General features: G+C 45.8%; 5 protein-coding genes across 6 annotated transcripts; 4 read left to right on the top strand and 1 right to left on the bottom strand.

Annotated features, from left to right (window-relative positions):
* The first annotated feature begins 108 nt into the window (after nucleotides 1–108).
* Nucleotides 109–5427, top strand: LOC122625189 (kinesin-associated protein 3). Of its 2 annotated transcripts, none has more exons than XM_043805165.1 (9): nucleotides 109–457; nucleotides 883–1000; nucleotides 1780–1945; nucleotides 2006–2311; nucleotides 2375–2511; nucleotides 2575–2763; nucleotides 2830–4305; nucleotides 4376–4632; nucleotides 4698–5427. In XM_043805165.1, exons 1-9 carry the CDS (start codon nucleotides 153–155, stop codon nucleotides 4840–4842), a joined length of 3099 nt encoding a protein of 1032 aa, XP_043661100.1. In that variant the 5' UTR covers nucleotides 109–152; the 3' UTR covers nucleotides 4843–5427. The 2 variants fall into 2 exon arrangements, with proteins under 2 accessions (XP_043661100.1, XP_043661099.1); XM_043805164.1 differs by having other exon boundaries at nucleotides 1997–2311.
* An 84-nt stretch (nucleotides 5428–5511) lies between these two features.
* LOC122625188 (receptor-mediated endocytosis protein 6 homolog) lies at nucleotides 5512–13994 on the bottom strand. Its single transcript, XM_043805163.1, has 7 exons — nucleotides 13849–13994; nucleotides 11302–11470; nucleotides 11095–11241; nucleotides 7286–11028; nucleotides 6379–7227; nucleotides 6213–6309; nucleotides 5512–6148 (listed from the first exon to the last, which is right to left on the bottom strand). Exons 2-7 carry the CDS (start codon nucleotides 11446–11448, stop codon nucleotides 6008–6010), a joined length of 5124 nt encoding a protein of 1707 aa, XP_043661098.1. The 5' UTR covers nucleotides 11449–11470; nucleotides 13849–13994; the 3' UTR covers nucleotides 5512–6007.
* A 59-nt stretch (nucleotides 13995–14053) lies between these two features.
* On the top strand, nucleotides 14054–15091 carry LOC122625190 (protein BUD31 homolog). Its single transcript, XM_043805166.1, has 2 exons — nucleotides 14054–14271; nucleotides 14336–15091. The coding sequence occupies exons 1-2, from the start codon at nucleotides 14178–14180 to the stop codon at nucleotides 14674–14676; spliced, it is 435 nt and encodes a 144-aa protein (XP_043661101.1). The 5' UTR covers nucleotides 14054–14177; the 3' UTR covers nucleotides 14677–15091.
* Nucleotides 15092–17104: 2013 nt separating this feature from the next.
* Nucleotides 17105–17713, top strand: LOC122624834 (protein sisterless A). Its single transcript, XM_043804554.1, has one exon. The coding sequence runs from the start codon at nucleotides 17147–17149 to the stop codon at nucleotides 17711–17713; it is 567 nt and encodes a 188-aa protein (XP_043660489.1). The 5' UTR covers nucleotides 17105–17146.
* Nucleotides 17714–20783: 3070 nt separating this feature from the next.
* Nucleotides 20784–22676, top strand: LOC122624925. Its single transcript, XM_043804702.1, has 2 exons — nucleotides 20784–21520; nucleotides 21587–22676. The coding sequence occupies exons 1-2, from the start codon at nucleotides 20784–20786 to the stop codon at nucleotides 22674–22676; spliced, it is 1827 nt and encodes a 608-aa protein (XP_043660637.1).
* Nucleotides 22677–23285: the final 609 nt, after the last annotated feature.

Raw genomic sequence — 23285 nt, 5'->3', positions numbered from 1 at the left:
CCAACTTTAATTTAAACATTAGATAATTATCGATTAAAGGCTATCGATGGTTGCTGGTTGCCGTGACACAGTCGATAGTATCGCCGGAGGACAGACAGTTGTGCCAGCTCTAGCACTTATCGACGTTAAATCGGAAGTCGCATTGCAATCGCATGCAATTTGTTTTGTTATTAATTTTCCAAATAATCTCGGGCTTGGTGCTGCTGCCAATTGTGATTCACTACGTCTATTACATAATAAATGCGATTGCCGGCGATTTGTGCGAGCAGAAGAGAGCGCAAAGAGAGCAGCAGCTGCAAAGGAGTCCCACTCCGCGCCACCAAAACCGCCACCCCGCGCACCTGCCGCCCACCGAAGAGGAGCCTCTGGTTTTCATAAACAATTTGACAAATTCTAGTCGCTCTCCGCCAGCAGCAACAACAATGCAAACAAACGATGACGCCAAGTTCATTAAAAAGTGCGTATGTATGGGATTAGATCGTGCGTGCGTGCGTCTGTGTGTGTGTTTATTTGTTTTCATGTGTGGGTGTACAAGTGGCAGAAGAACAAAAGAAATAGCAAAAACACTCGTCATACGTCAGAAAGAGAGCCACAATCACCTTGCGCTCTCTATTGATTTTCCACTTTGCTTTCAAGCTTCCTCTTTTTGTTTTTGTGGCTTGCAACCGTTATTCATTAGGTTCTTAGCTTTGTTGTTCGTTTAAAGCGAACGAAAGCACAAGTTAATCCACACTCAAAATTAGAATATTCCCCAGTGGTTTGAAATCCCTATTACCTCACTACGCATTGAACCGCATAATTTATGATTGATCCAACAATTTGTCTCGCTCTCAATCCAAAAATCAAACAATATGCAAAAACAACAACAAACAAACGACGAAGGAGGTGGAAAGGCGGCTCCATTGAACCGCATCCCACGGATAAGGCGCTGATTGTCAACTACCAACTGGAGGCCACCGTCTTCGGGGAGCCCAACAATCCGATGATCGAGGAGAAGAAGGTAAGAACGCACGGTTACACATCGCTGCACTGGGAGAAAATGTGGGTAATGCTAGGACACGGAAATGGCACAAACAGTTTCGGTGTTTTGAAAATGTTGATGGAGAGAGTCATGATAATTCATAAAAACACTATGGAAATGTCAGTAACTTAGTTCTAAATTGATGTTAGCCTCATACAACTATATAATACTATCTAGGTATATACATATATATTTTCGTATTAGTTTGAAAACTCAGTTCTTACTCTGCGAAAACATTATCCAAATAAGTAAATATGTAAGCTATTTTTGTTTTTTCCGGTGTACCCCAAAAAGGGTTAAGGGGCGGGGGGCAGAAGCTGACATTGAGCGGCCCAATCGATAACGCAACAACAACGGGGTCGATGACGGGTTGCGCTCCAAGTAGTGAGTAAAAAATGTTAAACAAAAAAAAAGATACCCAAAAGCGGTTGGTTGGCCGGGTCTTTAACCTCAATTCACGTTTTTTGGCCGAGCGACAAGCTCATTTTTCGTCGATTGTTCACGACCATAAATAAATAGTAAGTCTCTTTTTTTGTCGCTCTTGGCCAGAAATCTTGGCGACCGTAAAAGTTTTTAGCTCAGTTCACATGCGAAGTGAATAATTGCCCACTGAAGTGCTCCTAAACTAGTTCCTCAAGTTAAAAACCTCCTTGGTAATTACTCGTTGTTTATAAATAGCAAACGAACTGCGAAGCAATTAGCTTAATAGTACACTATTTCAGTCATTACTAATTTATATATTGTATTTAATCGCCCAGCACTGTCAAAAAATCATACGACTCCGCTCGCTGAACGCCAAAACGGATCCGGCTGCCTTGGCACGAGAAGTGGTGGAGAAATGCGATCTCATCCACAAGTCCCAGTTGAATGACGTCGAGCAGATAATCTTCTATCTGAAGAACCGCAAGGATAATGCCAGCAATGGTAAGAAGTTCGGTTGTAATCGCAAATCCACACTATTTGAATACCCATTAGATATTCCAGATAACAACACTCACAGCCGGCGATCGGCGGCGCTGCACACCTCGCACACCCGCTCCTCCGCCCGATCACACAGCAGTGTGGCGGCCATGACCAGCAGCACCGGAAGCGGAGGAGGTTCCACCGGAGTCAGCAATGGCGTGTCGAATGCTCTGAGTGCCGCCACGCCCACGGCGGATGTGTCCATCAACAATATCGATGAGTATGTGGAGCTGCTGTACGAGGAGCTGGGCGAACGCATCCGTGGCTCGGCCATGATCCTTCAAATGGCGCGAAATCCCGATAATCTCGAGGAGCTGGAAAAGAATGGTAAGGAAATGTTGCACTTCCGTAGCTTTAAACCTAACGCAATGGCCCATTCCATCATTTTAGAAGCCTGCCTCAGCGCCTTGTCGCGTGTTCTGCGCGAGGATTGGCGCAAATCCCTGGATCTCTCCACCAACATAATCTACATCTTCTTCTGCTTCTCCACATACACCAAGTTTCATCCGCTCATTGTGCAATATAAGGTGGGAATAGAGTTTTTTATATAAGTTCTAAGTAGTGAACAAATCGTTGTTGCTCTATGTCAGATTGGATCGCTTTGCATGGATGTGATTGACTACGAGCTGCGCCGCTACGAGACAATGCGCAATGAGCTGGACGTGCGCAAGCAGCCCAATGGATCCTCCACTCCACACTCGGCCAAGGCCAGCAAGGAGAAGCTGAACCGCAGCACCGACGACTTTCTGGACATCATGAACGAGGAGAAGCCCAAGGAGGTAAATTCTACTTTTAAGTTATTGAATGTTTCTCAATCGATAAAATAATCATTAATTTACCTTTAGATGGAGCCGCCGAGACGTCGCATTCCGGAGCTAAAACAACGGCCCAAGTCGGGCAATTGGAGCAGCTTTCATGGCTCCATGTCGTCGTCGCTGATCAAGAGCCAGATCCTGAACAGCAGCTATCATGAGTCCCTCTGCGCCGGCGGGTCACCTGCCGGCGATCCTCCATCTGTGCCCGCTGAACTGAAGGCCCAAAGCAACGAGTCGCTGGACAGGAATGATCCCAAGGTGAAGAAGGAGGAGATCGATCGCTTGAACAAGCAGCTCAAGATCTTCGCCAAAAAGCAGGAGCAGCTGCTGCGCGTGGCCTTCTACCTGCTGCTAAACATGGCCGAGAATGTTAAGCTGGAGGAGAAGATGCGACGCAAGCACATCGTCAAGATGTTGGTCAAGGCGCTGGATAGGCAGAACATCGATCTCCTGATGCTCGTCAGCACGTTCCTCAAAAAGCTATCGATTGTGGGCGACAACAAGGACGAGATGGGCGCCCTGAACATTGTGGCCAAACTGCCACGATTGTTCCAGAGCACGCACACGGATCTGGTGCAGGTCACCTTGAAGCTGGTCTTCAATCTCTCCTTCGACGGCGGGCTGCGTCGCAAGATGATCGCCGCCGGCTATCTGCCCATGTTGGTGATGTTCATTAACGATGAGAAGCATCACGGCATTGCAGTCAAGATACTGTACCACATGAGCTTGGATGATAAAGTGAAGGGCATGTTCACGCAAACGGAGTGCGTGCAAATGGCCACGGATGCCATAATCCTAAATCTCAACGTTAAAGTCGATCTGGATCTCATTGCCTTGTGCATTAATCTCTCGCTAAATCGCCGTAATGCCCAGATTATGGTGGAGGGCCAACGGTTGCATAGCCTGATGGATCGGGCCTTCAAGTACCAGGATGCCTTGCTGATGAAACTGCTGCGAAACTTGTCGCAGCACGAGACCCTGCAGCTGCAGTTCATCGACTATGTGGGGGATCTGGCGCGCATTTTGACCATCTGCGATGACGAGGCCTTTATAGTGGAATGCCTTGGTATTTTGGGCAACCTGGCCCTCACCGATTTAGATTACTCGCAGATCTTGCAGAACTTCCAGCTGATTCCATGGATTAGGCAGATATTGGTGCCGTGCTCCAGAATGGACGATCTTGTGCTGGACACCATTGTTTACTTGGGCACCTGTGCCTGCGACGAGCTATGTGCACTGCTCTTTTGCCGCGCCAAAGTGGTTATATCCTTGATCGAGCTGCTCAAAGCCAAGCAGGAGGATGACGAGATTGTGCTGCAGATCATCTTCGTGTTTCAGCAGATCCTTCGGCACGAAAGCACCAGGGAGTACATGATCAAGGAGACGGAATCGCCTGCCTATCTGATCGATCTGATGCACGACAAGAACGAGGAGATCCGCAAGGTGTGCGACTATTGCTTGGACATCATCGCCATTAGCGACAGCGAGTGGGCCAAGCGCATCAAGGTGAGTAGCTTGCCAGGTTAAATAAGGCATGTCGGAGCACAAACATGTTTTTTGTTTCGTTACATGGCAGTTGGAGAAGTTCCGCAACCACAACTCACAGTGGCTGTGCATGGTGGAGTCGCAGCAGGACCAGGACAATGAGCAGGACTACGCCGACCAGGAGGACGAGTGCGACAACGATCTGGACACGTATCTGCGCTCCGAGTACTTGGACAATTGCGATCTCTACAACGACAATGCCGACAATGACAGCAACAGCAACAGCAACCATAGCAACAACAATCCGGCCAGCCCGGCCATGTCCACCTACAGCAGGCCACTTAGCACGTGAGTTTCGCACGTCAAGTTTCCAGTTCGATTTGAGTCTATAAATGATTATTGCCATTGCACAGCTATCGCCGCAGTCAGGATCTCGATGATCTGTACAACATGACCTCCAGTTCCAAGTCGCAGGGCTCCAGCGACAACAACTTTATATTCAAGTCGAACAAATCCCTGGATACCGATGGCCTGCACGAGGAGCTGCTGATGGCTTAAATGTGGACAAAGATCTTGCAGAAGGTTAACCCGAACCGATCAAATTTGAATTAAGAAGCTTCTGCTGTTTGCCCCCCGTGTACATGTTTAGTCACTATCTATCTATTAACGACCTTCTGCTTGGATTTATTGGATATATATATTTATATATACATATATACGACACCTTTCACGCTTGTTAGTCAAAGACGTTAAATGATTTTAGCGACGCGGCAACTTTGTACTCAAGACATTCAAATCGAGCAACGGCGCACAGTCACAGATTAATTTAAGTTTGGTTACTTACTTATTGGTATGGTATTTTTTGTTATTTATTAATATTTAATTTATTGAGGCCTTGTATTAGTACGATTTATCGCTTAGCTTCCCCTTGGTTGCTCGCAATGCAATTACTGTGCAATAATCTCTCACTTAAAGTATTACGTCAAACGTTTTTAGTTGTACTTGTTTTAGTTTACCGAACCTTAACTTTTCGTTATTTCGAATACCTTACGAACAAAAGTCAAATTGTAATATTACACAACGGGCGACAAATGAACAGAATGAAACGCCGAAGAATATATACAAAGCTAATGTAAATGTTCACCAAGTTTGTTTTGTTTTATGCCTGGCAAAGGGGTGAGTACTTTTCCAATTCCAAAAGCGGTTTCGCTATTAAAAATACAACCATTTGAAATAATATTGGTTTTTTAATTTTGTGTTACACAATAAGGAATATTAAGTTGCCGTTCGTTTCCGAAACATACTTATGACAGTGGCTAGACCGATCCGATAAACATGCATATATCTATGTACGTGTATATATAAATAGAAGAATATGTTCTCTAGTTCACTATATATCGTGGATATCCGTAAGGCGAGGCCTTCTAGCGTTCAATGTTAACCTTAACCTAGATCTCTTCTTCAGCATTGGCATTTCGCACTGATTGGTGTTCCGGTTGCGGTTCCTCTTTCGGTTCCGGTTCGGTTTGACTTGGATCGCGTCCCTTCTGCCGCAGTTTTGGACTTACACTATGGTTTTAACAAATTTTTACACAAATATCAGACACAGATATACATATAAATATGGAAAATATCGACTGGAGAAGTGGGATTGGTGTAATGCCTACAACAAAGCGATAAACAAATCTACAGATACATCCACCTAAGCCCTAAACAAATATCGCTAGTCTAGATAGTCCATGGTCTTGATGAACTTGACCACGGATCCGAAGAGCGTCCAATAGAACTCGTCCTCGCCCTCGAGCTTTTTGCCCAGGAAGCAGCTGATATACTCCACGGTGGACAGCAGATACGGGGGATTGGCCTGCAGCATACGTCGGAAATATAGTTATTAGTTACCAAATGGAGAAAATGCAGATGTGACTCACCATTATCACTACGTATATTAGCACGGGCAGCAGATCATCCGCAGCGGGCACCCGACCACTGGACATGCGCAGCAGGCTCATAATGCTCGAGATGCAGCTAAAGTTTTGATGGTATGATGGTATGTAAAGCAATGATACACAAAGGAATACTTCACACATGACTCACTTGATGATGCACTGCAGCTTCTCGCGTGGCGTCTTGTACGCGGCCATGTGGCACAGCTGCTGCTGGGCAAACGTCCACGGAGCCTCGCCCAAATACTCCTGGGCAATGCACAGCGCCGGATGGGCGGGATGCACGAACCGCTGCAGTTTCCCAATGTGCGCGGAGAGCACCTCATCCCGCGACACATCGGCATCCTCATTGGGGAACATCACCTGCTCGTACATCTGCTCCAGTAGCATTCTCTCGATGGCCACGCGTGCAGCATCCACCTGCCAGTCGTCTTGGAGATCGGCACTGGAGCGCAGCTCCTGTAGCAGGGACTCCACAAACTCCTCGGTGAGCTCAACGCGTTCATCGCTCGCTCGCAGCTGGGCGAACTCCGCTTGAAACTGCTCCAGCTTCTCCTGCTGACGGGCCCACGCCAGATACATCCTGACCAGAGCCTGCAGCAAACATCTCTGGCTGCTGCGCGCTTCGCCACGCAATCGCGCCTCCAGCTGCTCCAATTGCTCCGATCGCAGCAGGAGTTGTTGCCTGTGTCGCATCAGGTACTGCAGGTAGCTTTGCCGTCGCTCCAGATCCCGCTGCAATTCGGCCAGCAGCTGGCCATGCTGGGGTCGCTCCAATTGGGCCAAACAACGCAGGGCCTCGGCCACGTGCGAAATTTGGGGTAAGCGCTGCAGGCTGATGCACTGCGCCAGCTGAATCTGCAGGTAGATCTGTAGCGGGGTGGCCATCGTTGTGGATGTGGTCGAGGTTTGGCGGAAATCGCCACTATGCAGATCCGTCCGGGAGAGGACCGTGCGGAGCTTCTGCTTCACGCTGCCAAAGCACACGCCGGGAATTTGCCTGAAAGATAGACAGATATGCTACAAAAGGTCGGACATTGGGAGCACCATTAACTCACCCTCCATTCATGTGCTTATGCAGATGGGCAGCTGCTCCTCCGGATCCCGTCGGTCCTCCTCCATGGCCATTGCCCGTGGAATCGGAGTTGGTGGCCTCGCTGGAGCTGCTTACCTTGCGGCGGTACTTGGCCAGGATGTCCTCGCTCGTATCACAGTAGTGGGTGCCGAAGTTATCGCATCCGGCACTGGGATCGAAGCTAACGCTGCGAATATCCGCTGGGACACTAGAAGTGCTGGCTGCCGGAGTGGGCTGGTTACTGGAGTTGTTTGGACTCTTGGCACTCGTTCCCCGGCGATTCTTGAAGATGCCCTGCTTTAGCTTGTTGAATATGCCAGCACCGTGGTGATCTCGTTCCCGATCCCTCTCGCGATCTCGCTCGCGATCTCTTTCTCGATCACGTTCCCGCTCCCTGTCCCTTTCGCGATCCCTTTCCCTGTCCCGATGATAGGGCTGCTTGTCCTTGTCCGCGCTGGCGTCGAAACTAATGCTCTTTGGTATGGCTCCGGTGGCTTTGGTAGGTGGTTTTAAGCCCGATCCTCCAGACGCTGCTGCACCGCCAGAGGCGTCCACCTCTGGCCTCAAGCCGGTGGATCCTCTTCGCTCCTCCAGCTGCAATTGCTGCGTCTGCACACAAAGTAGCATCTCCTGCTTGTCATCGTCGGTTTTGGGCAACATGGAGTTCAGCATAATCTCGTGATTCTCGTAGTTCAAGCTCTGATGGCGCCGCATACTGCCCGCCAGAATGCCATTTCGTCGACCATCTATGATGGCCGAGCGTTGCTCGATGGATATGCGACGATGTTCCACATTGGGTGAGGAACTCGAAACTCCTCCGGTCTGTTCATCCTGGTTAATCATGTCCAGCAGTTGTTGCACCAAGCCGGGCGGCTGCTCCTCGTCCCTATTCCTCGCCAGCTCTTCTTTGTCTTCGCTGCAGTCGCTGAAATCGATAAGATCGCGATGTTCCTTCTCCTGCTGCTGGTGTTTCTTTTTCTTCAGTGCTGACCGCTCCCTCTCCCGGTGATGATGATGGTAGTCGCGATGATGGTGCTCTCTGTGATGGTGATGATGCTTGCCCATGGGCGGTGGCGGTTCCTCCAAGTTCAGGCTCTGATTACTAATGCTGCTCTCCGCGGATGTTTGGCGACGCATGCAGGATGTGCCCATCAGCGGGGTGGTCTTGCGACCACTGGAATCTGCTCCGCTGCACTTGTACTGCTGCTGGAAACTGCTCTCCCCACCCAGAACATGATAGCTGGTTCGCACCGAGCTTCTGGCCAACGAAGAGGCGCCCTGGTACAGATTGGCATCCTCATAGGAGTTCACGGCATCAAAGAAAGCCGAATCTTCCTGGCTTCGCTCACTGCCGTTTCCCCGATCCGGATCGGGCTCACCATCGCCACTGCTGCCGGGCGTCTGCTCATCCTCATCATCGTCGTCGAGGACCGCAGCCTGTGGCGCCGTCGTATCCGATTTGGCCGTAATGGAAACATTGTCATCGGTATCTATTTCAGCCAGCTTCTCCGAATCGCTGGCCAAGACATCAGTGCTCCAATTGCTCTCCGATCGCTGATCGGAGGCATCCAACTGTGGTCCGTGGACGCTCGATACACGACCAGCTCTAGCCAAAGCCTCGACAACGAAGTTGTTGTCGCCTGGCAGGACGACGGCGGAGGGTATTAGGGGTGTAGAGAAATTTCTATCCCGGTCACCACGTTCGCTCACTGTGGCATCCAAAGTGTTCTCCGAATCCGAGGCCAGCACATCTGTGGACCATGTATCGGATATGATACTCACATTCTCGTCTCCCTCGAACTTTTTCAGCTCGAATTTGCAGAACTTATCCTCGATGTCAGATCTGGCCTTGGATAGCAGCATCTTCTGCATTTGGGGATTGGCAGCTGCCCGGGCGTGAACACCATGGTGATGGCCCAAATCCCCGCCAGCACCATCACCATCAGTTACTTGCGATGAGGGTGTATCCCGACCACTGATGTTGGGTGTTCCCCTGCCTGACACATTGGCTGAAACCATGTCGGAGAGGTTGTCCTCGTTTTCATGAACATCTCGCTCCTGCTGCTCTTCCAAGTCCAGCGAACTGGCAACTGAATGAGCCGCCTCACTGATAGCCTCCAGATTATCCGAATTCCCAATCGATGCGTCATCCTGCGGCCTCCGCATGGCCTCCAGACTACTCACATCATCGTTGTTCGAAGATGGCGCCAAAGGAGCAGTGGTGACCACCGCTGGCAGCAGATTGCTGCCATCCTGACCGATGCTGTTCATCTTCAAGACCTCCTCCTCCGTCAGGGGTTTCAGCTTGCTTTTTGCTCCCGCATTATAGAGGCTAAATACCAGCACGGGATCCGACGAGGCGGACATGTCCAGAGGATCATTTATAGTCGGCATGTTAGCTCCGCAGGAACTCAAGCTCGTGTTGCTGCCGCTGTGCGAGGAACAGTGCTCGAGATCAGCTCCCAGTCCTCCGCTGCCATTCGAAGTGTTGGCCTGGCCATTGGTCAGTGGCTCAGAGACTGGAACCGGATTGTGGTTACTACTGCCACTGCTGAAACTCATGCCTTTGGCCAGCTTCTTTTTGGCTTTGCCGAGGCTCATCAGACTCTTGTTGCTTTTTTTGCTCTTCTCCGGACTTTCTCGGGAATCTGGCGTATCCTTAGGTATTTGCTGTGGCTGCTGCTGCACCTGCTGCTTGGGTATCCTGCCGAGAATCCTTTGCAGCCGCTGTCTCTCCTCGACGGATATGTCATATTCGTCTCTGGCAGTTAGTAAACGAAAGAACTCCACAAGCTGCGCCAGCTCCCTTTGATTGATGGCCAATTGGGAACGCTCAAAGTCGCTTTGCTGCGGCAGTATGGCCACCACATCCTCGCCAGTCTGTCCCAGCATTAAAAGCTCCATCAGCTGCACCAGTTCGCTGTCCTCATCGTTCAGGGCCAGTCGTTGGAGCAATTTAACAATCTGATTGAGATTGTGCCGCATACGTTCACTCACATTAACATCGATGATGCCTAGCAGATCAGCACTGGCAATGGCTGGTGAAATAAAGTGTGTGAACACCAAGTCGGTGAGCAGCTGGCGGATCTCCTGCTCTTCGTGGCGCAACGACTGCCGGAGCTGTTGGCTCAGTGTTTGGAGGAGCCATCTGAGAGAACTCGGAAATAGCGCCCAACTCTGTTGCAAACTTTTCACAAACTCCTGGACGTGAGAGTGCAGTTTTCCCAAAGTTTCCGCATGAAACCGAGCCACATTGCGCTGGTATTCCTCATCGCCCTCGCGACCAAAGCGCTTCTCCCGCTCCTTGGGCGTGAAGGTCTGCATTAGCTTGTGGGGATCCAGATCCAGCCAAATCTCGTGCTCACTCAGCACACTCATGAGCGGAGCATGGAGGGCGGCGGTTAGGAAAATTCTCGCGGAGAACAGGCTCTCAACCAAGCGCTGATACAGTCGGGCAAAGGAGCTGCTATTGGTCCTAAGCAAACGCCTGGGCTGTTCGCTTGTCAGCAGTTGGATTTCAATCAGTTCCCGCAGCAATTTGAGCAGCAGTTCCACATCCTTGGTATTGATGGCATTGCCATACAGTCCCGTCGCTATGGTATTGATAATTTGGCCAAGCTGGCTGGCCGAAAGCAGGGATAAGCGATCCGCGGTGGCCAGGGAGAGGGCCAACAAATAGGGTGTATTATACAAGTAGTTGAAAAGATCTTCGTAGGCCAAGGCGTGCTGGAAATTGGGTTTCCAATCAAATGATTAGCAGACAGATACTGGCATTTCTTTTTCCATTCTCACCTCATAGGGCAGCAACTGCTTGGCGTCCACAAACTGGGCACTATCGTAGGCACTTGCTCGGCGGCAGAAGAGCAGGGGATCCTGATCTGTTCGCGCCAGGAGCAGCTCATTGAGTATCTGCCGCTGCTGGGCACACACAAAGGCCAACTGCAAAAGAGCCAAAGTGTTAATAACTAGATCTGGGAATGGTGATATTAGAAAACCCACGTTGGTTATGGTCCCTGCATTAGTCTCGAAGGCTCCAGTGAGTTGGGCAAAGGCCGCTTGTTCCTGCTGGATGAAGAGCTGCTCCTGGCGGAGAGTGCGGGCCAGGTCCATTATCTCCAGGAGATTTCCAGCGGCTGGGGGCTCCATGGCTAGGTGCAGCCTTCGCTGGCTGGAAAGAGGGGTATAAGGTTAACAGGAATTACAATATACATACGTATTTTTAATTTACATATAAATGCAATTTAAATGTAATAGAAATTTCTACTTTTTTGCATTTATTTCCGCACGGAAGAATACATGCATTGTTTATCCATTTCCGCGAATGCTTATTTATAATTCCAACTATTTGCTTAAAATTGATTTAGAATAGATAGTTCTGCAATCAGTCAACTCTGTGAATTCCGCTTAATTTTCATTCTAAACTGCAATCATTTCCCCATTCCCATACCCATCCGCTTTTCCGATTTTCCCTGGCTTGAAAACTGCGCATTGGCGCAATTTAAATTGCTTTGCATTATTTATGGAAATGTGTGCCATTTGGTATCAGTTTGCTACTTGCGACTCAAATAGATCCACGCTGTCATCTAGTTTAATGGCTGAGCGCCACTTAATTGATGAACATACATAAATTCTAAACATTTGATGGATGACAATGGGGATTTGAAAACAAATCGATTTTTAAATAGGCTGTCATATCATTCAAGCACTAAAACCATTGATTATATATTTATAAATATATATGTGATGTTTATTTGTTAAATATGTGAGTGCTTATACCATGCTTCCCTTATGACTTCCCTATGCTATCATATCCATTCTACCTATAAAATGCCCATTACATATGGAAGTTTAAAACAGAAAAGATATCTAGTTGGGTGTGCCGAATCGTGATCAGTTCATTTCAATGTGACTGGGCATCTTTGTGCTCGGATACGCTAAAAGTCCCTATAGCAGACCTTATTTCCATTGTCTACACCTGTGACGTCTAAAATCGCAGGGGAAAGCGTATCACGCGGTGTAATTGGCGTCTCTCGCATGATGTGAGCCCAAGTAAACTGAATAACTAGTGAAACTAAGTGGAACCTGATTACGGAATTCCAATCTGAGCAGAAATTTAAGTATATTATATATTAAACTAAATCTTATTCAAGGGATATATATATATATACATATATTATATATGAAACTGTGATCTAATTTATTTTATATATTGTGGTTCTATATGAACGCCCCGCACTGTTTCTGTGCGCCAATAGGCATTGCTAAGACGTCAAAAAATAGTTAGATATTGGTTTTCAGCTGTTCGAATGGCTTAAGTCTTACACGAACAATGGCTTTGCTTGAAAATCGCGGTTTCTGTTCCAGTGACGCGGATTTCGCCGTTGTTTTTAGGCCTTGGTCAAGGGCAGACGTCAATTACGAGAGCCAATGCCCTGTCACTCGGCGCTCCACCCCGCTCCCCGCGCACGAAGCGCCCCAAAAAGGGGAGACAGCTACAAATATTTGCGCCTCAATTAACGGCTGTTGTTATGCAGGTTACACTGGTGGTCACGATGATAGTGGCTTTGCATTGACTCACCGCAAAACCATCGCAAATACGCAATATCACAATGTAAAACCGAGAGCATTTGAGCTTATGACTTGTACGAAAACTATTTTATTTGTTTATACGCATATCTAATATAATATTCATTTTGTAAAAGCAACTTGTTGAAGTATACTTTTTTATGCTTATTATGCTAGCTGCTCTATTATGTTGACTGCAACTGTTGCATTTGGCGAGTGAAAAAGGGCTAGTAGATAGCCATAGTATTTGCTTTCAATTTTATCTTATCGATAAGTGTGTGAAAGTCTTTGGCTTTTCTTAAGATAAACAATGGGTCATACGTGGGAATAATGTTCATTGGCAGTGACTGATATTTTATGTGTATGTACATTCAGAGCACAAAAAACGGGGAATTTGTAAACTGAGAAAAAAATAAAACAAAACAAAACTGATTTGTTGCGCTCATTACACACAAACACACACACGTTCATGGCGAATTGGGGGGTGGATATGCAATTGCAATTGTGTGGGTGGTTTAATAGTTTAGTTTATTTGGTGATTTGTCGTACCGAGCACTAAATAATACAAAGAATTGGGGGAGAATTGCACAAAAACACACGCAAAAAAAATTTAGCAACACAAAAATGAAAAGTAAAACCAAAACGTAGGTCCGTTATGTGGGCGCTGATTGCACGAGTGTGCGTGTGGGAGCGAGAAGGCGCTAACAATAGGCGAAGGCCAAAATGTTATTGATGTTATTGTTGTCACTGCTCCTTCTGCCCTGCTTGTCTCCTCTCCCCTCCGGCGCATCTTTATGTGCTTCTCTTCTTTCGACGACCCCCTTTTGTTGTTGCATTTTTTATGAATGAATCTCTTGCTTTTTTAAACCAATTTTTAAGTGTTACACTCACACACGGATACGCACACAAACAGCACTTTTGCGCACTCACTTCAACATATTGTTACTCGTATTCTTTTCTTGTTTTTAATATTTTACTTACTCCTGCGCCTGTGCTAAAAACTGAACTTAAATTATAGTGCATAAACAAACGGAACGGGAAAATAAATAAATTATCACACGCAAAACACACACACGCGTCTCCAAAAAGGAAAACAACAAAAACAATGAAGTGCTATCGCTAATCGGCTTAGACACTGACTATCGATAGCGAGTGCTCGATAACAGTGTGCGACTCTGGCCAGCTCTTGTGCAGAGTGTCATCGCTAAGTAGCCAGCTGTTTGCGAAATAATGCCCATCTTTTTCAAGTAAAACTAACCATTTGCAATATAAATTTGAGAGTTTTGAAGTTAGTAAACTGAATTTTGAAGATGCCCAAGGTGCGCCGCAGTCGCAAACCGCCGCCAGATGGTTGGGAGCTAATCGAACCAACCCTCGAAGAGCTGGAGCAGAAAATGCGCGAGGGTAAAACAAGCGTGGCTTCTCTAAAATTGAAAACATTCTTATAATTTATACCCCTTCTCAACAGCCGAAACGGAACCGCATGAAGGCAAACGAATTACGGAATCCCTGTGGCCCATTTTCAAGATCCACCACCAGAAGACGCGCTACATCTACGATCTATTCTATCGCCGAAAAGCCATCAGCCGGGAATTATACGACTACTGTCTGAAGGAGAAGATCGCCGATGGCAATCTAATTGCCAAGTGGAAGAAGTCCGGCTACGAGAACCTCTGCTGTCTGCGCTGCATTCAAACGAGGGACACTAATTTCGGCACGAACTGCATCTGCCGGGTGCCCAAATCCAAACTGGAGGAGGGTCGCATCGTTGAGTGTGTCCACTGTGGATGTCGTGGCTGTTCCGGTTAAATTCCATGTGCAGGCATCTCCACCACTCAATTTGAAAGAAATCATCCTCATACAACGTAGGACAGTAGGTACCATTCTAGATTCCACCTGGTTTTCTCCATAGTATGTAAATACATTTAAATACAAGCCACAAATATATTTAAAGGCATGCTAAAAATTTGTAAAGACGCTGCAGTAAAACGATTATGTAAATGACAAGGCGTCGTATTGAAATGTTTTCCAATTTGTTAAGAACATGTAAAAAATGATAGAAAAATCAGCACAAGCAGAAAAGCGACATTTTTTTATTACAATTTATAGAAAAAATAGAAATTATGGAAGACACTTTGTAGTTTATTCGAATAAATAAACATTGTAATTTATAAAAATGTTTAAAGTGCAGACTCAAAGCATTTAATAAATTAAATTTCATACATATGTCGGTGTTTTGGCTTTAAGTTATACAGAGTTAGACAGCAGGCGAAGTTTTAAATATTAACTTAAATCTGTTTACTGTTTTACTATTTAGCAGTAAAATGAGCATTTTAAGTGTGTACGTCCTTCTAATGTTTTTTTCGCAGCATTCCTTTAAACGATATCCACTATACATATATTTTAATTTAATGCCTCGGACAATTTATTGCTGCGCTGACATAATTCAAACTCAATGTCGTTTTGGGGGATGTGGCGAAGTCTCCTTGATGTGCGTGTATTTATGGTCGCCTTGCTCCTCGATTTGCAGTACCCTCGCTGAGGCATTATACACTATGCCTTTTTATTTGTACAAAAATGGCAGCCTTATAGCAACTAACGGCAGTTACTTAGATATTTAAGTATTTGGAAATAATAGTACATTTGTCTTCAAGTCACTCAATTTAGCTAGGGTATTTCGGGCATCGACATTCCCAACTCATTCTGTTCTATTTTATTCCACTCTCCTCGAGCTGCAAAACTGTCAGGCTTCAAGTGTTCCTGGGGGGGGTTTGGTTTGGGTGGCCAATTGGGATTTGGTCGAAAATGATTATAAATGGTTTTTTAATTATACTTGTCTGCATATTTTCTCATTTGCCAACCGAACGCAGCGTTGTCGATTTTATTGTTCACATGGCAAATGGACAATGCCGAATGGAAAATGCGAAAAATTGGAAAAATGGAAAAATTATTGTCCGTCTGCCGCTGACAGCTTGACCCCCAACTGGCTGAAAGGGAGATTTCGAATTAAAACTGCTTTCGGTCACTAAAAATACTCAATTGTTTTGCCAATTACCCAGTTATAGGAGTTATTTATGCCGCTTATGTAATTCGAGTGGCAATGTGCGGGATTGTAAATTAAAATACATAAAAAACGGGGTTAGTGGAAACTATATTGGGTACTTGCAGGGTCATAATACTTTACTAACCTAGCATTGAATTGATTAGTGGTTAAGTACATGTTTAAAGTACGTTTTGTCTATTATCTTACATCATCGAAATCTAGCAACCATTTATGGGATGATTTGGAACTTTGGCTTTAGGACATTTATCTTTGAAGTCAATTTTATTCCTTGTGAAACTCTATTACATTTTACTCTTAGCCAAAGGGATTGCTGGTTTAACCCTTTAAGGTTTAACCTGCTAAGCAGGTCGCTGAACCCCTCATAATTAAGAGGGCTGTTAAATTAATTAACAGACTAAATGCGGTCGGTTTGCTGGGTTAATCCCACTACAACAAGCCGCAACTTGTTTGCCACCATGACGAAAGTAACCCCGTTAAAATGGCTACCTGTTTTGGGAAACCCACTTCCAGATGGAACCCACTGATCCGGAGTGGACAAATAGCAACTTTCACAGGTAGAATGACAATCGATGTGGCCTCTTATCTCATAACGCCGGCTGATCCCCCAGTTTGGCATATGTATATACTAGTATTTACCCAAGCAGGTTGATTTTCCACACTGCTCAACATTTGTTGACACATTTTGGCTAGATAAGGCCAATCGGCAAACGGATGGCGATAAGCGGATGGTATATATATTAGTAGTCCAGCTTGACCTTGGGATTATTGTGGATTTATTGACCTTTATCAGTAGCAGTGAAATGCAGTCAAATTATCTCGTGGCTTTGCATATCTTTTATATTATGGGGATATGCTTGTGAATATGTACATATAGGTAAGCCCAGAATTGTACGGTAATTCTGAGGTTACTCGCACCTGATATTTGTTTTTAAAATTTGACCAATTATCAGGTAGATGCAATCCTAATCCCTTTGTTTACATATCTGCGATTCGTCGGCCAATCGGGATGCAGGTAGGCGGTGATGGACGAAAACAAGATCATAAAACCCAATGACCGCCATTCATGAAGGTAGGACCCGCGGATAACCCGCCGCCCAATGGCAAACTACCTGGAGAAATGGTATAAAACTGGGCGGACATGACCTCTACGACAGCATTAGCACCCGAAACTTTGAAGAGAGCAGACCACGTCACACGTCACATCGAACATTCGCCATGGAACGGAGTCATCTATACTTGCCTACCTTGAGCTATGCGGCCATGGGTCACGTATACGCCCCGTATCACGGGAGCAGCTCACCCGCTTTATCAGCAGTATCGTCGTCATCATCGAAGCCGGAGCAGATCGAGGAGCTGGTGTCCCAGCAGCTGCATCACCTCAAGATGCACTACGCCGACGAGGAGCAACGCTATGTGGACCAGATGCTCCTGGAGAATCCCATTGTTGTGGAGCGCCGCGCACCGCCGCCGCTGAAAACGGAGATCGCCATGGAACGGGGATCGGGTTCCGGGTCAGGTTCCGGCTCTGGATCGGAGGTGAAGGATGCCCAGCGCCAGAGGGCCGAGTCCTGTCGCAAGTCCCGCTACAACAACAAGATCAAGAAGGCCAAGCTGCGCTTCCGGCACAAATTCGTCAGCGGGCAGCTGAAGAAGAGCGCCGTCATGTTGGACACGATGCGGGATGTGATAGCGCAGGCGGAGAGGCAGCTACTCGAGCGGGGCTTCCCCGCCGCCACCCTCGAGCGCATGCGTGCCACCTTTGGCCTGGAAATGGAGCAGTGATATCATGATATGATAGTGTAGTTATGTGTCGTAGGAACGGATCCCTGACTAGTCCAGCATTAGCCATACCATTTTTTTTCTTGTTGACTATATCTAGTATTTATCTAAGCATATTATTAAATTTTTAAATAAAATTAAGCACCATATTGAAAACGATTGCTTTCTTATTTCTATAAATATTTATTATATGTTCCTATATGGAGTCAAGTATATACGCCGGAAAACTTGTTAATTGTACTTTACAAGAATTTCCCCTACTTGAAGGCCACTTTGGAAACATTTATTCTGCAGTCCGGAGGATTCCTTCGCCTGGCCGAAGGTAATCCCATCGAAATTGGGCCAATGCAATGCACCCATTTCGACTTGGTTAAGTTCAGTTCATTTGATCCGACATGATTGCACTTCGCTTGCCCCGTTTCACGTTATTTCCCTTTCTTTTTTTTGGCCGGCAAACAATTTGCGTTGCCAAAAGCAGCAAATGCAATGGAAGTAATGGCCTTAAGAGCAGGTTTCTGTAAGAGATTGTGGCTAAATTTAGTGGGACTACTACAAATAGCACCCCACTTTCTGGCTGGTTATTTCATTTAGGAACTGCGAGCTGCAAAATCTCTCGGAAACTTTACCAAGTGTTTGCCAAAGCCATAACAATTATATATAACAATATATAGTAATAGTTATAGTTATATACTCGTACTTGTATGATATTTTATTGTCTGCTTAATGATAAGAATAATTATCCAGGTTTTTTCTTTTACTTAAGTTATTTACTTTAGTTACATTTCGTATTGTTACTTTATCATATAGAGTTTTTATTTATTTCCGCCATATCAGTCTTAAATCTTATTAAGCTGCTAAGGTATCTGTTAGTCGTCACTACTATTGAGACATATTTTTTTAATAGTACCACATTAAGAATGAATGCAGGAAGCAAATAATAGGAATGTAAAAACGTGAGTATAAAACGCATTTCGCCACAATGGCCAATCGAATTTCAAGCTGATGCTCGCTCAAAAATTTCATTTTCACGTGCCAGGTTACAAATGATTTCATCGCCTCCTCGCTGCAGTTTTCCTCGCATTTTCCAATCCCCCCCTTGAATTTTCCAACTTTCTGCTGCTGCTTCTTACCTACGCACATCTCACTCTTATTCGCTCACTCAAGTGCACACAGTTCAACGTCATCAGTGCGGGGAAAGGTACTTGCTGTACCTAACTAGGGTACAACTTTCTTGATTGTACCTAAAGAAGATGTTATGAGCTAAAATTATATTATTATAATATTATATTTACCAAGCAAACTGCACTATAAAGACGATTTTTCCTGTTTCAAAACACTCAAAAGTTTCGAAATCATTTTCAATATTGGGGTACAGTAATTCACGCAGTGTCCACCACTGTTCGTCATAATACTAAATGGGTGAAACGTTGCACCCACTTTACCCATCTCTTTCTTGCCGTTCATCACTCTCTCTTTCACTCCCTCCTGCGAAGTGCCGGAAAAGAACTTCAATTTGATTTTATCGCTCGGCCATAAAAGCTCAGCTCGTTTGTGTTGAATGCAGTGCGCGGTCGAAGAATTTCACAAATGAAAAGGAAACCGGGAGTGATGAAGGCCATCCAGATGATATGGAGAAAGTGGGTAACTGCAGCTGACGGTATTACCAGTGGTAGATGGCGCTTCAAAGCAGATCAGACCAGGAAAGGAAAGTCGCAAGAAAAGTATCTTTATCATGCAAACACAGTAACAATACTATTGCCTACTTTTCAGCTGATGGCTGAAACAGTACCTTCTATAAATAGTACCTAATATCTGAATCAGTTTTCTGGACTTACCCATACATTTTGAAGATATCCCCAAGAAACTGGCATTGGTCCTGCCGGGGCGGACCGTGTCCTGGTCAAGGATGCTCGTCCATTGTCTGGAGGACGCACCTGGCACAAAGACGATAAAACGCCGGGGCATTGTCAATGGGCAATGGTCGACGCTTCGGGGCGGTGGCACCACAACATCCACCTCCATTCACTGCACGTTCCTAATGCGATGAATTGCTTTTTCAATTTTGCAATTTATTTTTCATTTCGAAAACTACCCAAGACGAAGTTTATTGATGCTTTTTTGTTGCTCCACCAGCCAGCGGTTATCGGACATCGGGCACTTGGGCACTCGGTGTCCATATACAAGCGGCACTGCATGAATATCAATATATGTATGTTGTGTACACGGCGGCCGACGGGGTCCTGAACAAGGATACGTCGAGTTGAACACGAAACTTTTTAGTGGAAGCTGAAAAAAGCGAAACAGTGGTCCATACGATGAAAGCATTTGGTGTGAAAGGTTAATACAAATTAAGAATGAGTTCGTTATTTTAAGCTCTTTTCTGCAAACACATATTGTGTATATTATTTAAGTTAAATATGTTCAATTATGCTACTTTCAAGGCAATAACTTACCACTGTGTAACCGTCGCTTCGCTTAGCTGGAGCACCGGAAAATCTCGCTGTGGGAAAAATCGTCGTCGAATTTCCCCTCGCCTTCTGCTTTGATTCCCGCGTTCAGGCGAGTCTACTTGATTTGGCCATGAATGAAAAAGCACAACAATGGGAATAGAGGATACAATGGTGTCCCGATGCGAAATACAAAATTAACAAAGAGTTGCAGATAGTTTTTAAATAGCCTACAATAACGAAGACTACTCGCAATTTAGCTAAAATTAATTCAGTTGTTAAATCATAGAAATACACCCAAGTTAAGTACTTACGGACGTGGAGCTCTTAAATCATGTTGTAAATATTTGTTAAGGGACTTTTCATCTAGATTTAGGATCTAAATGGTGACCCTGGGAGAGGGACGCCCTGGTAGCCAACCCCCCAAATTGCAGGGTATAATAATAATGTTTGCTTAAGAGCTGGACGACCCAAGACACCTGACATAACGAGTCTCTAATTGTGCGCGAGCAAACAAACAAAATTGCAGGTGTCAAAACAGGAATCGGCCGCTGTAGCTTGTGGACAGGATTGGTAAGGATACTGGCCAACTTCTCCAGTCATTTGTGCTAACAAACGCCATACGAATGGCGGTGCTTGGGCCGCTTTTCCTGCTCTTCATGCTGGACAAAACCCCGAACTTGACCCAGTTGGATGGCCTGCTGGTGGAGCCCACCAGGGATTTGCACCAGCTGGAACTTTGGCTGCGCGCGGGTCACGACCATCGGGACGAGGAGAATCCCTATGTCCGCTGGTTTCTGCATCGTACGGAAATGCCGCTGAGCATCGTCACATACCAGGAAAATCGCTTTTGGATGGACGTTCCTTTTGGTGGGAAAAATCTAGTGCTGGTGATGAGTCTAGATCTACTTTTGACCAATCGCGGAGCCGCAGCACCGATTCAGAAGGCTAGTACTTTCTTCTACATCCTGGCGGATCAGGACAAGGACCTGTCCCACGCTGAGCAACTGCGTCTGGAGGGCAGCTGTCGAGAGTTGTGGATGCAGCACAAGATCTACAATCGCTTTTTCCTAACCAGAGACGGCATTTGGATCTATGATCCCTTCAAGCGACGCGATTCCGCCTTTGGACGTTTGGTGCGATATTACGGATCGGAGACCCTGGATAAACTGCTCTTCCGCGACATGGCTGGTTATCCACTGCGGATTCAGATGTTCAAGTCCGTCTACACTCGTCCGGAATTCGATGCCAAATCCGGTTTGCTGACGAGCGTCACTGGCGTGGACTTCCAGGTGGCCCAAATGCTCAGGGAGCGATTGAACTTCACCATGCTACTGCAGCAGCCGGAAAAGAACTATTTTGGGTAATTCTCTCAACAAAAACTCTATATGTTGCATGATATTATATGCCATCATTTACTTCGGAACAGTGAACGCTATGCAAATGGGAGCTACAACGGCGCCATAGGCTCGATCATCAACGATGGCCTGGACATTTGCCTCACGGGATTCTTCGTCAAGGATTACCTGGTGCAGCAGTACATGGACTTCACAGTGGCCGTTTACGACGACGAGTTGTGCATATATGTGCCGAAAGCCAGTCGCATACCGCAATCGATACTGCCCATATTCGCAGTGGGCTATGATATTTGGCTGGGATTCGTGCTGACCGCATTTGCTTGTGCTCTGATTTGGCTAACACTGAGATTGATTAATCTGAAACTGAGGATAGTCAGTCTGGGCAATCAGCATCTTTTGCGACAGGCAGTGGGCATTGTAGTCGATACATGGGTGGTTTGGGTGCGACTCAATCTGAGTCACTTGCCAGCGAGCTATGCCGAAAGGATGTTCATTGGTACCCTCTGCTTGGTGAGCGTGATTTTTGGCGCCATTTTCGAGTCGAGTTTGGCCACGGTGTACATACATCCATTGTACTATAGGGATATAAATACCATGCAGGAGTTGGATGAAAGTGGCTTGAGGGTGGTGTACAAATACTCCTCCATGGCGGATGATCTGTTCTTCAGCGAAACATCGCCATTGTTCGCCAGTCTCAATAATAAACTCAGCTGGAATCGAGATTTACGTGCGGATGTCATCGATGAGGTGGCCAAGTTTAGGAACAAGGCTGGCGTCTCCAGATACACCTCCTTGATATTGGAATCATCGCGATTCACGCTGCTCCATCAGATTTGGGTGGTTCCCGAGTGCCCCAAGTATTATACCATCTCGTATGTGATGCCCCGGGATTCTCCATGGGAAGATGCCATTAATGCGCTGCTGTTGAGATTCCTGAATGCTGGACTGATTGTCAAATGGATTCAGGACGAGAAGACCAGGGTGGATATCAAATTGAGATTGAGCATCCTTCAGGCGGATGCCGAATCTGAGCTGGTGAGGGTCCTAACTATTGGCGATCTGCAGTTGGCCTTCTACGTGGTCATTGGTGGCAATTTGTTGGCGTTTCTCGGCTTTCTCGGCGAACATTTCAGCAGAAAATTCCAAAAGAAAGAGTTATAGATAACTAATTGTTTTTAACATTAAAGTTTATAAAATCGTAACATTTTATTAAAAAATATATTTCGTGTGCAATAACTTCCTACATATAAATCAATATTAAATAGTTTTCAAAGTGCTAACTATAAGTTCTCAAAAGTCCAATCAAACGACAATAAAATCAACAATTTCACACATTTTTTTTCTTTTATATTTATTCTTTCGATTTTGCCAAAAGGAAAATTCAGCTAACATTTCATTTTCACTTGCACCGTTTGCGAATTTCATTTTCGAAAGGCCAGCGGCGAAATTGAGGCGGCAATTTCAGCACACACACAGCACAAAAAGGGCCAAAACGGCCAACACATCGCTGATATAATTTGGCCAAGTTAACAATGATACGCTCCAGCGGCGATTGCAATTCTGGCCGAAACCAGTCACGGTTCAAATCGAATTGGCAGCCTCCAAAATGCAATTGGCGGTTCAAGGTTGTCATTTGCAATGCAAAGCGACAGTCGCAACCATAAATACCATAATCTATTAATAACTTTTATTTTATATCATATATATTGGTTGTAGACTCTGTCTGTTTAAAAAAAACACAGCAAAAGTTTATTATAATTTAAACAAAAA

Source organism: Drosophila teissieri, chromosome X, assembly GCF_016746235.2.
Source record: "Drosophila teissieri strain GT53w chromosome X, Prin_Dtei_1.1, whole genome shotgun sequence".
Classification (NCBI taxonomy): Eukaryota; Metazoa; Arthropoda; class Insecta; order Diptera; family Drosophilidae; genus Drosophila; species Drosophila teissieri.
The sequence above is the reverse complement of the archived record's forward strand: the minus strand, read 5'-3'. Positions and strand labels throughout refer to the sequence as shown.